Source organism: Corythoichthys intestinalis, chromosome 10 (assembly GCF_030265065.1).
Source record: "Corythoichthys intestinalis isolate RoL2023-P3 chromosome 10, ASM3026506v1, whole genome shotgun sequence".
Taxonomy (NCBI): Eukaryota; Metazoa; Chordata; class Actinopteri; order Syngnathiformes; family Syngnathidae; genus Corythoichthys; species Corythoichthys intestinalis.
In genome coordinates, this window is record NC_080404.1 from 10,035,494 (window position 1) to 10,048,104 (window position 12,611).

The window sequence follows — 12,611 nt, forward strand, 5'->3', positions numbered from 1 at the left end:
GAAACCTCTGACTAAGAGCAGACTTTAGGCAAAGTGTCCGGCCATTTTTGACATCCGAGATGATGCAACGCGAACCTCTCCCGGCATCATCTAAAGATACCTCATGCCATTCACTTTCCTGCTGTGAAAGAAATAGATACATCTGCCTGTCAATGTGCTTCTTCCTGAATGCTTCATATGCAGACATCTCAGTGCCACAGCTGCTACTGACAACAGACACCCGGTGAGAACTTGTGGGAGAACTATGTGTAAGGTGTCGGTCCCCGAGCGGAAGGAGAAGGACGCCACCGTCAGAGTCGTAGAGACACGTCCTAAGAATTTCAGAGTAGTATGCTTTCTGTCCAGTATCAGGGTTGTGAAAACCTTTGGGGTTACGGACAGGATCATGAAGAATTTGAAGAGTCTCAGTGTTTAGAAAGCCATGATCAATAGCAACGCTAACTGGCATTCTGAAACCACCCTCAGGGTTAATAATGCCGCCAGTTGCTATCTGTACTTCAAGGATCTTCTTGCCTTTGTATCGCTCAAGAATACCCATCTCCATCGCCTGAAACACAGAGAACCTTTTGCCAGCATGGATATAGCCATTAAAAGCTTTCTCGGCCACCATCAGTTTATCTTTTAAGCTGGACTCCAAAATTCCTTTTTCAAGAGCCTCATCCAGGGTGTATATCTGGCCCGTGCTCAGATCAGTGAGGCTTCCTGTTGCTACTTGAGTTTGCAGAAACTCCAGCGCGTGTATCTTTGCCAAGAAACCCTTCTGAGCTGCCTCTAAGAAGGAAATCTTCTTCTTACTCGACTCTATATAAACCCCAGCGATAGCGTATGGTTTGCTAACATAGGGTGCAATTGAAGCCTGCACTTTGTCTATTGTGGTAATACCCATCTCCAATTTATGGAAAATCTCTTCATCCAAGAGCTTAAACTTGATAAGGTTTTGTACAGCTGGGCTTCTTTTGAGATCTTCGAGATTCAATGCAGTAGTATTCCACAAGATGAGACTGTTCCTACTTTCCGGAGCACTTTTCATTGACGTATCTCTTGCTTCAGGTCTTTCCTGAAGGTGGTATGTCCTTGTCATAAAGATGCTGTTTTTTTCGCTCTGGTACTCTGACGGTGCACACAGGGCCATGTATCCTTGCGTCTTTTGGGTTGGACTCTTACTGGAATAAATTTGATACATTCCTCTCGCATATACGCCTTGTGGTGAAGTGGGACTTAGAGGAATTGAGTGTGCCATAGTTGCATGACTAGCAATGACTTTCATGTTGTCTCGTTTGAACTCTTTAAGAATGTCTTTGTTCTGTAATGTTGTCATCTGTGGAATGGAAATTAGAATAGCTTTTGGTTAGAGAAGACTATGAATGAACAAGAGATAGTGTAAGTGAAACAGACTTCATCCCATACCTCTAAGGGGCTTTTCATTTGGAGAATCTCCTGCTCCCTGTTGCATTTTGTCTCCAATTTCTGCATGGCTGTATTATCTGTCTTTAGGATAGCAGCATCTGAGTCTTTCACATATTGATGGCCTAATTTGGTACCTTCCTGTTCCCTAAAGTTCTGGGTTTCCTTCTCCATTGTAACCCCCTCAAGAGTTTGAACCTCTTTGATGTCTGACTCGATTAGTCCCGGATGAGAGCTTGCTCCCTTTGCCTTCATTTTACAATTGCCATCTCGAGGGAGATATGTTGAACGATCCTTGCTTGGTAAAGCATTTACCTTTGAATACAGGTTAGGTTTGCCTTCCTCAAATTGAGCAAATTGCAATCTCGCCTTTTGTATATCTTGGTCGTGTGTAATTCCTTCTTGCTCCAATCTGTCTACTCTGATATCAACTTGCTTTTTTGATTCTGATATATTTTGGGGGGCTGCCTGCAATATTTGACCCTCTTCTTTCAGATACTCAGTGAGCATCTGTTTTAATTCTGAACCATGAGCATATTTTTGTGACACCTCTTTTTCGTTTTTCCTATCCGACTGTGCTAACATTACTCTTTTTTCCATTTCTTTCTGCACTAACATAAGATGCTTTTCGTAGCCCTGCTTCTGAAGTTCCAGTTTGGTTTTCAATTCTTCCAGCATTCTCTTGCACTTTGCGACCTGTTCCTCCATCAGCTGTGACCGCAGTCTGAGGAGAGAATTCTCTTTTTGCATTCTCTCAGCTTCTGCTTGGTTAAGCTTAAGGTTTTCCTTTAGCAGTATGATCTCAGACGGCAATGAGTCACTTTTCTCTAAAGCATCTCTTTTCTCTCTCTGAAGGACCAAATTTTCGTGATGGCGATTTAGTTGGGATTTGTCTGAGTTAGGTATTTTTTCAATTAATGATTTATTTTTCTGAAGGTCATATTCAAGTTGCATTATGATAGATTCTTTGTTTTTTCTGTCTTTGCCTTCTTTTTCTAATTCCTCTTTTACTTTGTGCAAAGAAGAGCTCAACTCCGAAACTTTAACATTCAAGTGTTCTACATTTTTCTCTGCAGCTTTTTTCTCCATCTGAAGAATAAGTATCTCTTGCTTTAAATTTCCTGTGATTTTGTCTGAGTTCCTTGTTGCTCCCTTGACATTGTGCTCATATTTTAAAAGCTCATCTTCTAAAGCTTTTACTCTGCTGAGATGTTTGTTAATCACGGTAGATCCCTTCTGAATTTCAGCATTTTTGTTTTTCAACATTGTGTTCAACTCATCAATCTCAGAATTTTGCATATGGACCTTCTGCTCAGCCATTTCCTTCTTGGCTAATGCAGATTTCAGGTCTGATTTCAGTGTTGTTATTTCAGTTTGGTAGTTTAGGACATTGGAGTTGAATGTACAATTTTGTTCACTTAAAGTCTTTACATGTTCGCTGTGGTCCTGTAATTTTACCTGAAGCTCATGTGAGTACTGAGATTTTGTATCGAGCTCTCCCTCAATAATTCTGATCTGTGATTTGGCGGCTTCTACCTGAGACTTTAAAATTTCAATTTGTTGATCTTTTCGGTCTATTTCCATCAGTGCCTGATCATGCATCTCCCTTGTACTCTTCAAAGTATTTTCCAAGTCAGCATTTGCTTGCTTTGACTGATCTGCTTTCTTCTGCAACTGAGAGGCCACAAATTCACAATTTTGGATTCCTGCCTCAAGACCTTTACATTTGAACAGGCATTCCTGTTCAGATCTTTTCATTACCGCAATTTCCTCATTTGCCTCTTGAAGCTGGACTTTACAGCTCTGAATTTCACTCTTTAAAGACTTCACATTTTGCTCTAAATTGGATTTCTCTTTTTCCAGCGCTTCAGTATGGAGCTGAAGAGCTCTCAGATCACTCTCAGAAGATGTGCTTAGTCGTCTAAATTCAGCACACTTAATATTAAGCTGATTTATTACCATTTGCTTAGAAGTTAGTTCTTCCTCAAGACTGCTAATCTTTTCAATGTTGTCCTGATCCAAAGAGCCCCTTCTGTGAATTTCTCCTTGAGTAATCTTCAGCTGCTCTTTGAGACCATCAACTTCTGTATTTTGGAAAAACACATCTTGTTCGAGTGAGGACTTTGCCCTGTGGAGAGATCTGACTTCCTCTTGTAAGTCAGAGATGGTTCCTTGCATGGTTAGTGTCTCCTCGTGAAGATCTTCTAATTTCTTTCTTAGGCTGAACCTCTCTGCTTCCATATCCAGCTGAAGCTTCTTGAGTCGGTTATCCCTATCATCCAACATCTTTTTATAACTTTGAGCTTCCTCCTCAGATATTTCTGCTCGTTTCTGAACTGAGTTTAACTCATCATACTTCTGTTGTAAATCATCTTTCACTTTCTGATAGTCTCTAAGTATATTTGAGTGGGTCTCACTTGAATGACTGTCTAATGGTAAAAGTGCCTCAGCTTGGACTTCACTTCGAACATTTTCCTTTTTAATTTCCTCAACTATTGTTTTTCTCTGCAATGTGGGACTCTGATTCCAAAGATCTTGGTTTTTATTTACAAGGTCATCCAATTTCCTCTGAGCCATGGACCATTTGGCCTCTGCCTGCTCAATTAACAGTTTAGAATGACTTAGTTCCTGCTCACGAGCAGCTTTGTCAGCCGTTACGAGCTCCAGTTTGGCCTGACACTGACGAACCTCATGTTCAAGCTGTGATTTTTGAAGGGTTAGATTGTCATTTATCCGCTGCTGTGTTTTTACTTCTCCTTCCAACCTTTGCAACTGTGCTTGTCTTTCAACCAGCAAGGCTTCCTGTTCTCGCACCAGTAGATTAAGTTGGCTAAGTTTCATATCCCCTGCAGCTTTTTGGAGCTCCATACTCTCTGTCCTTTTCGCATTCTCTGCCCTCTCATAAGCCATTTTGTTCTAAAATGCAAAAAATTCAGTTATCCATGACGGTATGTATGATATACATTAACAGACTTATTTCCCTTTGACCAGAGCATGAAAGCAAGCTTGCGCGTGGACCAAGAATTTCACGAGGACACATGCAATAATCTCTGATAATTCACCACAGCTATCAACACAACTGTTTATGTCATTTACAGAATTATCCAAAAAGTTTTTTACTCTCCTACAAAGCCAAAAGTAAAGAATCTTAAAATGCCAGCACCTTCCAAAAGTTCAAGTTATCAGCATCACCACAATGCATTAACATGTTACTAATTCATAGTAACATGACAGCCTTAATATAAGCCAACAATAAAACAAAACCTCAAAGAAGAACTAAAGGAGAAAGCTAGAAAATACTAATTTTAAGCAAGAACTTCTTGAACCTGTTGATGAGACACCATCAGTACATGCAAATAAAGGAAGGGCTCCAAAGCAGTCCTATTGGTCTAAAAGTCTCTTCTGCTGCAAGTTATAAGTGGGCACAAAAAAGGTCTGAATGTGACAAGCTTACCTCCTCATCTTCTGTTCTCTTCAGGGTTTCACTTGCAAACTTCACATACTGTGTCATGAGGGTCACAAGGGCCGTATAGCGGGTTCGAAGATCCATGAACTAGTGGAAAATACCATAAATATATTTTTGTGACATAAAGATCAGAGGTCCACAATACAAATGGCCTGGACATACTTTCAAAACCGTCAGGGACGCCAGAACGCTTCAACCACTGGCCCCACCGTTGTTTTAAAAAAAAAAAAAAAAAAAATCACAATAATTCCCAGTAGTTCCAAGTTTTGACGACGTAACGCTATCCCGATCAAAGACAACCTTACAGTCCATGTGGCCAGCCGTTGCTCTCCGTGGGGCGTAAACACACCTTCGCTCGCTCCCGCGTAAACGCGTGTTACCTGATTACTGCTGCTGATTGACCTAATGTTATACTATAAGACGACATGTTTCTGAAACCCCCAGGACCCGGCCAAGAACCGGAGAAAAAAGACCAGTCATGAAAGAGAATGTAACCGGAGGAGTTGAGGGAAAGCGAAATCCAATATGAAGAGAAAAGAGAAAAAGTTTCAGCCCCAGTGGCGAGACCGCTAGAATTGGCTCGGCTGCCATGAGACAAAAAAACGAGGTCTACTGAGAGGTGTGCAGATCAATGCCCACATATGCAGACAAGTAAGTTTAAGAAAAGTTACGAGTATGAAACCTATGGTATGAACATAACATCTAATAAGTCAATCTTTTTTGGATTGTTTTGTTGTTATTGTGATTCCACCTTTCTTGTGAAGCGTCTTAGTGTGGCTTGAAAAGCGCTCTAGAAATAAAATGTATTATTATTATCATAACTGAAGCATTGACCTGGGCCAGTGGTTTGATAGGGGGGCAAGTGAACTTCAAAAGCCACTGTCTACCCCAGAAGATAATATACAAATATGCACTTTAATTCTCAGATTACTGAATAATTTACCTCCTGCTGGATGGCATCAGAGGAGCTCTGCATTTTGCGTTTCTTGAGCGGAGATTTGTGTTGGGAATCCACCATCGCTCTGAAGGTCATCAACTGAAGCTCATAATCCTAAAAAGATATTCTATCCTTATTTTACATGTCAGACAAAATATTGTGCTGTGAAGGGGACTTTTTGAACTAAAGTTTCCATATAATGAATTACCTTAATGGCAGATGAGCACTGTTCAGAGTACTTCTGACATTCATCAATCTGGCTCTGCTTTTGTTCAATTTCAGCAACAAGCACCTGAAAAACAAAGCATACAGTATAATTACATGTAGGTACGTGCTGTTTATCATTTAAAAAATGTCTTACTGCCCCACCTTCTGTTTGTTCAACACTTCTGTGAGAGCTTTGCCATCTTCCAGTTTATTTTCTTGGGCCTTCATCTGTTCTGCCTGAACTTCTCGAACCCATTCGTCAAGACTACTATAGGAGTCTTTGTAAAGCTTCAGAGATTTGCTGTTACCATCCAGGTCCCTCAGCCTGAAATAGAAAACAATGTGCAAGAAATGTTTAAGCTCTTTTTTTCCATTGAGTATTTTTTTTTTTTAATATTAATCATCAATTAATTCCGTATGAATGTCAGAATGAAGAATCACTTAAGTACCGTATTTTCCACACTCTAAAGCGCACCTTCAATGAATGGCCTACAGGTAGTACCCGGATTACGACGTACCCCAATTTACGTGATTTTAAATTTACGATGCTGCAGTCTTGTCCGCCGTTTTGTGTCAAGCCATTTTTTTTTTTTTTTAAAGTTGCGTAACAGTCTCTCGTCCGCCACCTCTCTGCATTGATGGTAAGTACAGTATATTATTTGTCATATTATTTTGTTATTTATTAAATCTAAATGGTTAATCTCTAATTGCTATGCATATCTGGGATTGCATTATTCTATATGTGCGTTCCGCTTTCCTTTGTTGCACTCGGAATGGTTTAACGTCACGCTAGCGCTACTTTCTGTTAGTTTTGAGCGTTGCCTTCACGTTGGGAAGCAAGGGTGAAGGGCAGTTAACATTTCAGGAAGGGAGAGAAACGGTCAACCCTGTTAGCCCACTTGCTTATTGAGTATCGTTCGTTTTCACCGCTGGACCGGTGCCACTCATAGCTGCTGTTTCCTTATTGAATTGCCCAAGATTTGGACCTTATTTCCCGTGGTATTGTTGTGCAGCCAATGAGGTGTGTTTTTGTTAAACAAATGGCTCTATTAATTTACTTTACACCATTATTGTACGCTCTTTGTCATTTTTGTATTTTATTTTTCTAATTGTATGTTCATAATTTGACAGTGACAAATTTACATCAGTTGTAAGAGGATCTAAGGTGTGATCGATGTAGTCGATGAAGTAATATTCATCTAATCTTATTTTTACTTTATTTTATTAATATGATGTATAAAACATGTTTTTGAATAGTTATTTTGAGATTTAGGGAGTATTTAGGGATTCTTAAAGGGTTATTCCGGCTTATGACTTAATTCTGGTTACATCACCAACATAGGAATGGAACTTGTTTGTAAATTGGGGACTACCTGAATTTTAAAACTGTTTTTATTTACGGTAAAGGGTGCACCACATTATTAACGTTTAGATGCATAAGTGGGTCAAAAATGACCTGGTGTGGTAGTTTTCTTGAAATATCTTCATAATGAAAAATTGTTAAACTTTCATATTCCAGGTATTCCTAAAAATATATGTTTTTTATGTAATGTCATTCACATTTCTATTATATATTTGAAAAAACTAAGACTTTTTTTTACACATGAAGAGCTGATACATGTAACTATTATCTTCATATATTTTATGTGCGTGTCTTTCATGACTGTTATTACTGTTATGAACAAATTAGTGTATTTCATAACTAGCTAACACTAGCTAAGTTAGTTACCATAGAGCAGCGGCCTCAAACCGACTCCACAAAGGGCCGCAGTGGGTCCTGGTTTTTGTTCCAACAGATCCAGCACAAACAGTTCAACCAATGAGGTTTCTACTAACATAAGCAGCACCTGATTGCAATCAACTGATTACACTTGTAAGAAACCAGATTGGTGAAAAGGTATTTGTCTCGTTTGGTTGGAATGAAATCCAGTACCCCCTGCGGCCCTTTGAGGACCGGTTTGAGACCACTGCCATAGAGTGTGTGTGTGCGCGCGTATATGTGTGTATTTATTTATATACAGTGGCTACAAATGTATCTATTGAAAACATTGCTCTTATGTTTCCTTATCCAAGGTGTCATGGCTGCTAGTTACACAGCTGAAACAGTCCTAAAGATGCTGGATGATGGAGAGGCAGAAACGAGGTTGGACTCAAAAGTCCAAAATTTCTGATGATGAGGACCCAGACTAATGTCCAGGTGGGAGTGGCAGTTGTCCACCTGAAAATCCAACTGAACAGGATCAATCTGACTTACAAGATTCCACTAATGTGTTCTCTGAAAAAGGACACAAATCATGGCAAACAGACTGAGATCTAGGGCTCCTACTAGGGATGGGAATTGATAGGTTTTTTACGATTCCGATTCCATTATCGATATTGCTTAACGATTCGATTCTTTATCGATTCTCTTATCGATTCTAATTTGGGGAAAAAGAAGAACAAACGTTTTGATTGGCATCGAGTTTGTTTAATCAGAAGTCACAACCTTACAAACTCACAACAAGATCAAAAGAGGCCCAAAGCCTCAATGTTAACTGTGGCAATAAGTGGCAAATACACAAGAATGTGTAACATTTTACTGAAACATTTATCTAATAGAAATAAAAAATATTGGTATATATTGGCAGATAGGTTGTTGTTCTGCCTTTGGCAATATGTGTTAAAGCAGGGGTCCCCAAACTTTTTACTGTGAGGGCCACATAACTTTTCCCTTCTCTGATGAGGGGCCGGGGTCAGTTTGTACAGAAAAAGTGTGACGATTGCAGAAGTGCATAAATGTAAAAAAATATTGTTTTTCAGAAAGCCACAATCAAATAACCCTTTCTGTATTCCTCACGGAATGAAAGTAAATAAAATAGAAATAATAATATAATATAATAATAATAATAATAATAATGATAATTAATAATAATAAAAAACTATTAATTAAAGAGATAATAACCAAATAACCCTATCTGAATTCTTCAAGGAAAAGGCCAGGAAATAAATAACACGATTGAGAAAAAAAAAATTCAAAATGGCCGGACCAAATGTGGAGGCGGGCCGTATTTGGGCCGCGGGCCGCAGTTTGAGGACTGCTGGGTTAACGTGTATTATTTACCATTACATTGAAATGCATGCCTTTTAGTTTTTCTGGCGCTTACACGCTCAAGTGGGGGCGCCCTTGCGCTTCCTCACGCGAAGAAGAACGCGCTCACGTGAAGGAGAGCGTGCTTACACCCGAAGAAGAAATGCCGCATCCAAGCGAGTGAGTGAGTTAGTGAGAGAGGGAAACACTTCCACGAGCCTACGTTCTTTGTTAATGTTAATATCTACAGATAGCGATCGGACACTTAAATCCAGTTGTGTAGTGGTTTGAACGATGTGCTAATGCTAGCGAACGAATGCTAACCATTTGTTATTACTGTTATTAGCAGCTAATCATCGCTGATTTACGTTGATGCAAACCTGTTTGTTATTGGGGATGAAATTGATTTGTTTCATTTCTATTCTTAGTTTCACTCTTCAAGTGATGGTTGAATAAAGTCAGCAAATTATACCAACGTCTTCTGCATCGTCATTTGGGAGTTTAGCTAGCTGTATAGCCAGGACTGAGCCTTAGCCTCTCTGTGAGGACAGCGCAGTCGTATTCCCTCCCGATGCAGTTATCTCCACCTTGCAATGACTGCAAGTCGCTTTGTTGTAATTTTTCCTCGTGAAGTGAAGACACACTTTCGAGCGTTTGAACCTACGTGCTGTCATTGTTATGTTTATAGCTGCAATGCTCACGCTTTCCCGTCGTAACCTTTCATTTTCACACTCATTCATGGTGAAGTGTAGTCAAACTTTGGAGCGAGTGGTTCTTGGCGCCATGCTAGTTTGATGCGTCTGGACAACAAGACACGTCACGACGCAATACGCGTCTTTAGGAATCGTTAAAGGGATCGTTAAGGCTTTTTCATTGTGATGTCGAGGCCTCGAAACACTCGGAACTGGTTCCGAATTGGAATCGGATTTCGATTCCCATCCCTAGCTCCTACTGTAGGAAGTTACCTCCTACCCAGGGCAGAACACAGACCCACAATATCCTCAGTCGGTCAGGGCCTGCACCACTGTTTTACCAAAAAGATGCATGGGAGCGCTTCATCACTGATGATCTAATACAAGAGGGGATTAGTCTATTGCTGTTCTTGCAATTGTCTTTTTAAAAAAAGGTTAAAAAATGGGGTAAAAAAATATTTCAAACATAAAATCATTCTTGTGTGGACCTAAATATAATACTAAATATTATACAAGTGATTATTTTTAACCAAAATGGCATCAAAACCCATTGATTCACGTATGGTTTATTTTTGACCCACTTATGGAAGAGTACTGTGTAGGGTCCAGTCACTTGTGCATCTAAGGATTAAGGGGCAGTGGTAGTAGTGGTTGGGATTGTGTTATGCATCACCAAGAGGGAGCTGCACTAAACGGAATGTCATGTCATGATTTTCCAATACTGATCTCTGTAAGATGCGCCTTTTATTGCGGAAAATACGGTCAATTGATTTTTATGCCCCTTTTCCCTAGCCACTCTTACCTGGTATCAATTTGGGAGTGAATATTGCGCCATCTCTCATTCAGTTGATCGACCTTCTCTTTATGCCAGTCCAACTCAAAGTCACGCTCGTTATGGGCCTTAAGCATGCGATCACTGATGAGTCGTGCTTTCTGCAGTTCGTCCTCCATGTTGTGGAATACTTCCTGCTTTTCATCAATCTCTGTCCGCCATTGCTACAATCAGGAAACATTTACTCAAAACGGTTAAACATAACAAATTAAATAAAGGTTAAAAAAAAATAATGAATTACTTTGAGGGTGGAGATGACCGTTTCAATAGACTGGAGGTCAGAGTTCACAACATCTTCCTCATAGAGTTTGGATTCATAGGTCTTCACTAACGCCTCTGCACTCTGGCTATGCTTCACTACCAAACTCATGGTCTTCAGTCTGTCAAACATGGCAAAGATGATTTAAACATTTACTGTAAGTCTGAGCAGAGGCGAGGGAAATGGGTGCTGAGGGTGCAGCAACACCCCCTGGTGTTGGGGGGAAAAAGGTTTTGTAGTTTCTTTACATAAAATTGTTAAAATACATAAATTCAACACATTGAAAAAATAGGAGTATTTATCTTTGGTGGGGGGTTTTCACCACCTGGCACCTTGCTTGCAACCGGGTCACGTTGAATAAGGCGCTATTGGAAAAGTGACCACTGACCAGGTTTGTTTTCGTCAACGATGAAGACAATGAAAATGTTTCGTGAAGGAACAATTTTTTCATGACGATGACGTCACGATGACGCGCTGAAAACATGTCTTGGAAGACCAAAAAATAACGAGACGGAAGCCAGTTGTCGTCTGACAACACGAGAACGAGATGAAAATTCGCCATAGATTCCTTCATAAATTCACAATGTGTGATATTTTTTTTATTGTATGTGTAGTTAGCGCACATTTAACAGTGTTTGGTCGTGTCACTCATATGACATGCTGCAGTAGCCCCCCCCCATACACAAGATTACTCACCGGCCGATGAGTGTGACAATTTCAGGCTCCTCTTGTGAATCATTTGTCAGATGCTGCTTGGTTAGTTTTGCTTTCGTATCTTGGCTATATATGCCATGTTGCTTTAGCCTTTAATGGTCTGTGCTTAGAGATCATCACACACTAAACTAACTTGTGGCGTAAGCATAGGGTTCGAGTTAGCATAGCGTTCAAGTTAGCGTTAGCATTTAGCGGGGTGACTTGGTGTCTTCTTAAACTCTTGGAAAACATTTTACGTACAGTTCGTGGCGTCCAGGTGAGTTTAATTAATTGCAAATAATGTGCTGTTTTCCTGCTGAGTGTGCATTATCATCATGAAAATGGTGATATACTTGTAGACTCTACACAGTTATGTGCTCGTCTGTCATGTTCATTCGAAATTGTTGGAAACCTTTTATTTATTTATTTATTAATGGACTAAAACTTTTGAAATTTATAGAAAAAAACATTTTGAGAATTGTCTACTACAACTAGATGAAATCTTGAGTTTTAGTTAACTAAAACTAGACTAAGACGAACACATTTTGAAATGACTAAAATATGACTAAGACTAATAAGAATTTTCGTCCAAAAGACTACAACAAAAATTAAAATGGCTGCCAAAAACAACACTTCTGCTGGCAGAGGAGGCGTTAACATGGCGCAAAAACAAATTAGCCATTTTGTTTTTTACAAAAACAGCGAAATTTTCTAAAATTCAATTCGACGTCGAAAATGAAGATGATTATAATAATAGCTCTATCTACATTTGGTGTCTTCAAATAGGTTAGACATGCTTGCATGTCGCCATATTATTGTTTGTTTTTGCTGTTGAGCTGCCGCCATGCAAAGCGCAGTTGGATATTCGTGTGCAATTTATTTTAGTGTACTGAAAAAAAAAAAAATTAAACAGGCTTATTGGGTGTTAAACTGAGGCTTATTGGACCTTTAAGTTAGCAAATAAGTTTGTGTGTCATTGCACTGTATAGCTGCACTGATTTGCGTTATAGTACTCGGGCGCTTTTCTTTCCGATACAAAAACGCCAACACACAA

At 39.6% G+C, this 12,611-nt stretch overlaps 2 protein-coding genes across 14 annotated transcripts in view; both read right to left on the reverse strand.

Annotated features, from left to right (window-relative positions):
• dst (dystonin) overlaps positions 1–12,611 on the reverse strand; it is a 255,373-nt gene that overhangs the window by 133,078 nt on the left and 109,684 nt on the right. For all 13 annotated transcript variants that reach the window (XM_057848283.1, XM_057848279.1, XM_057848273.1 and 10 more), the window contains 6 exons: positions 10,847–10,985; positions 10,576–10,769; positions 6,177–6,339; positions 6,016–6,099; positions 5,814–5,921; positions 4,859–4,957 (listed from right to left, as the gene is read on the reverse strand). In XM_057848283.1, coding sequence (XP_057704266.1) covers positions 4,859–4,957; positions 5,814–5,921; positions 6,016–6,099; positions 6,177–6,339; positions 10,576–10,769; positions 10,847–10,985 — 787 coding nt within the window. The remainder of the gene's footprint in view (positions 1–4,858; positions 4,958–5,813; positions 5,922–6,015; positions 6,100–6,176; positions 6,340–10,575; positions 10,770–10,846; positions 10,986–12,611) is intronic.
• Positions 986–4,850, reverse strand: LOC130922963 (desmoplakin-like). The gene has a single exon (XM_057848285.1). It carries the CDS (start codon positions 4,312–4,314, stop codon positions 1,333–1,335), a length of 2,982 nt encoding a protein of 993 aa, XP_057704268.1. The 5' UTR covers positions 4,315–4,850; the 3' UTR covers positions 986–1,332.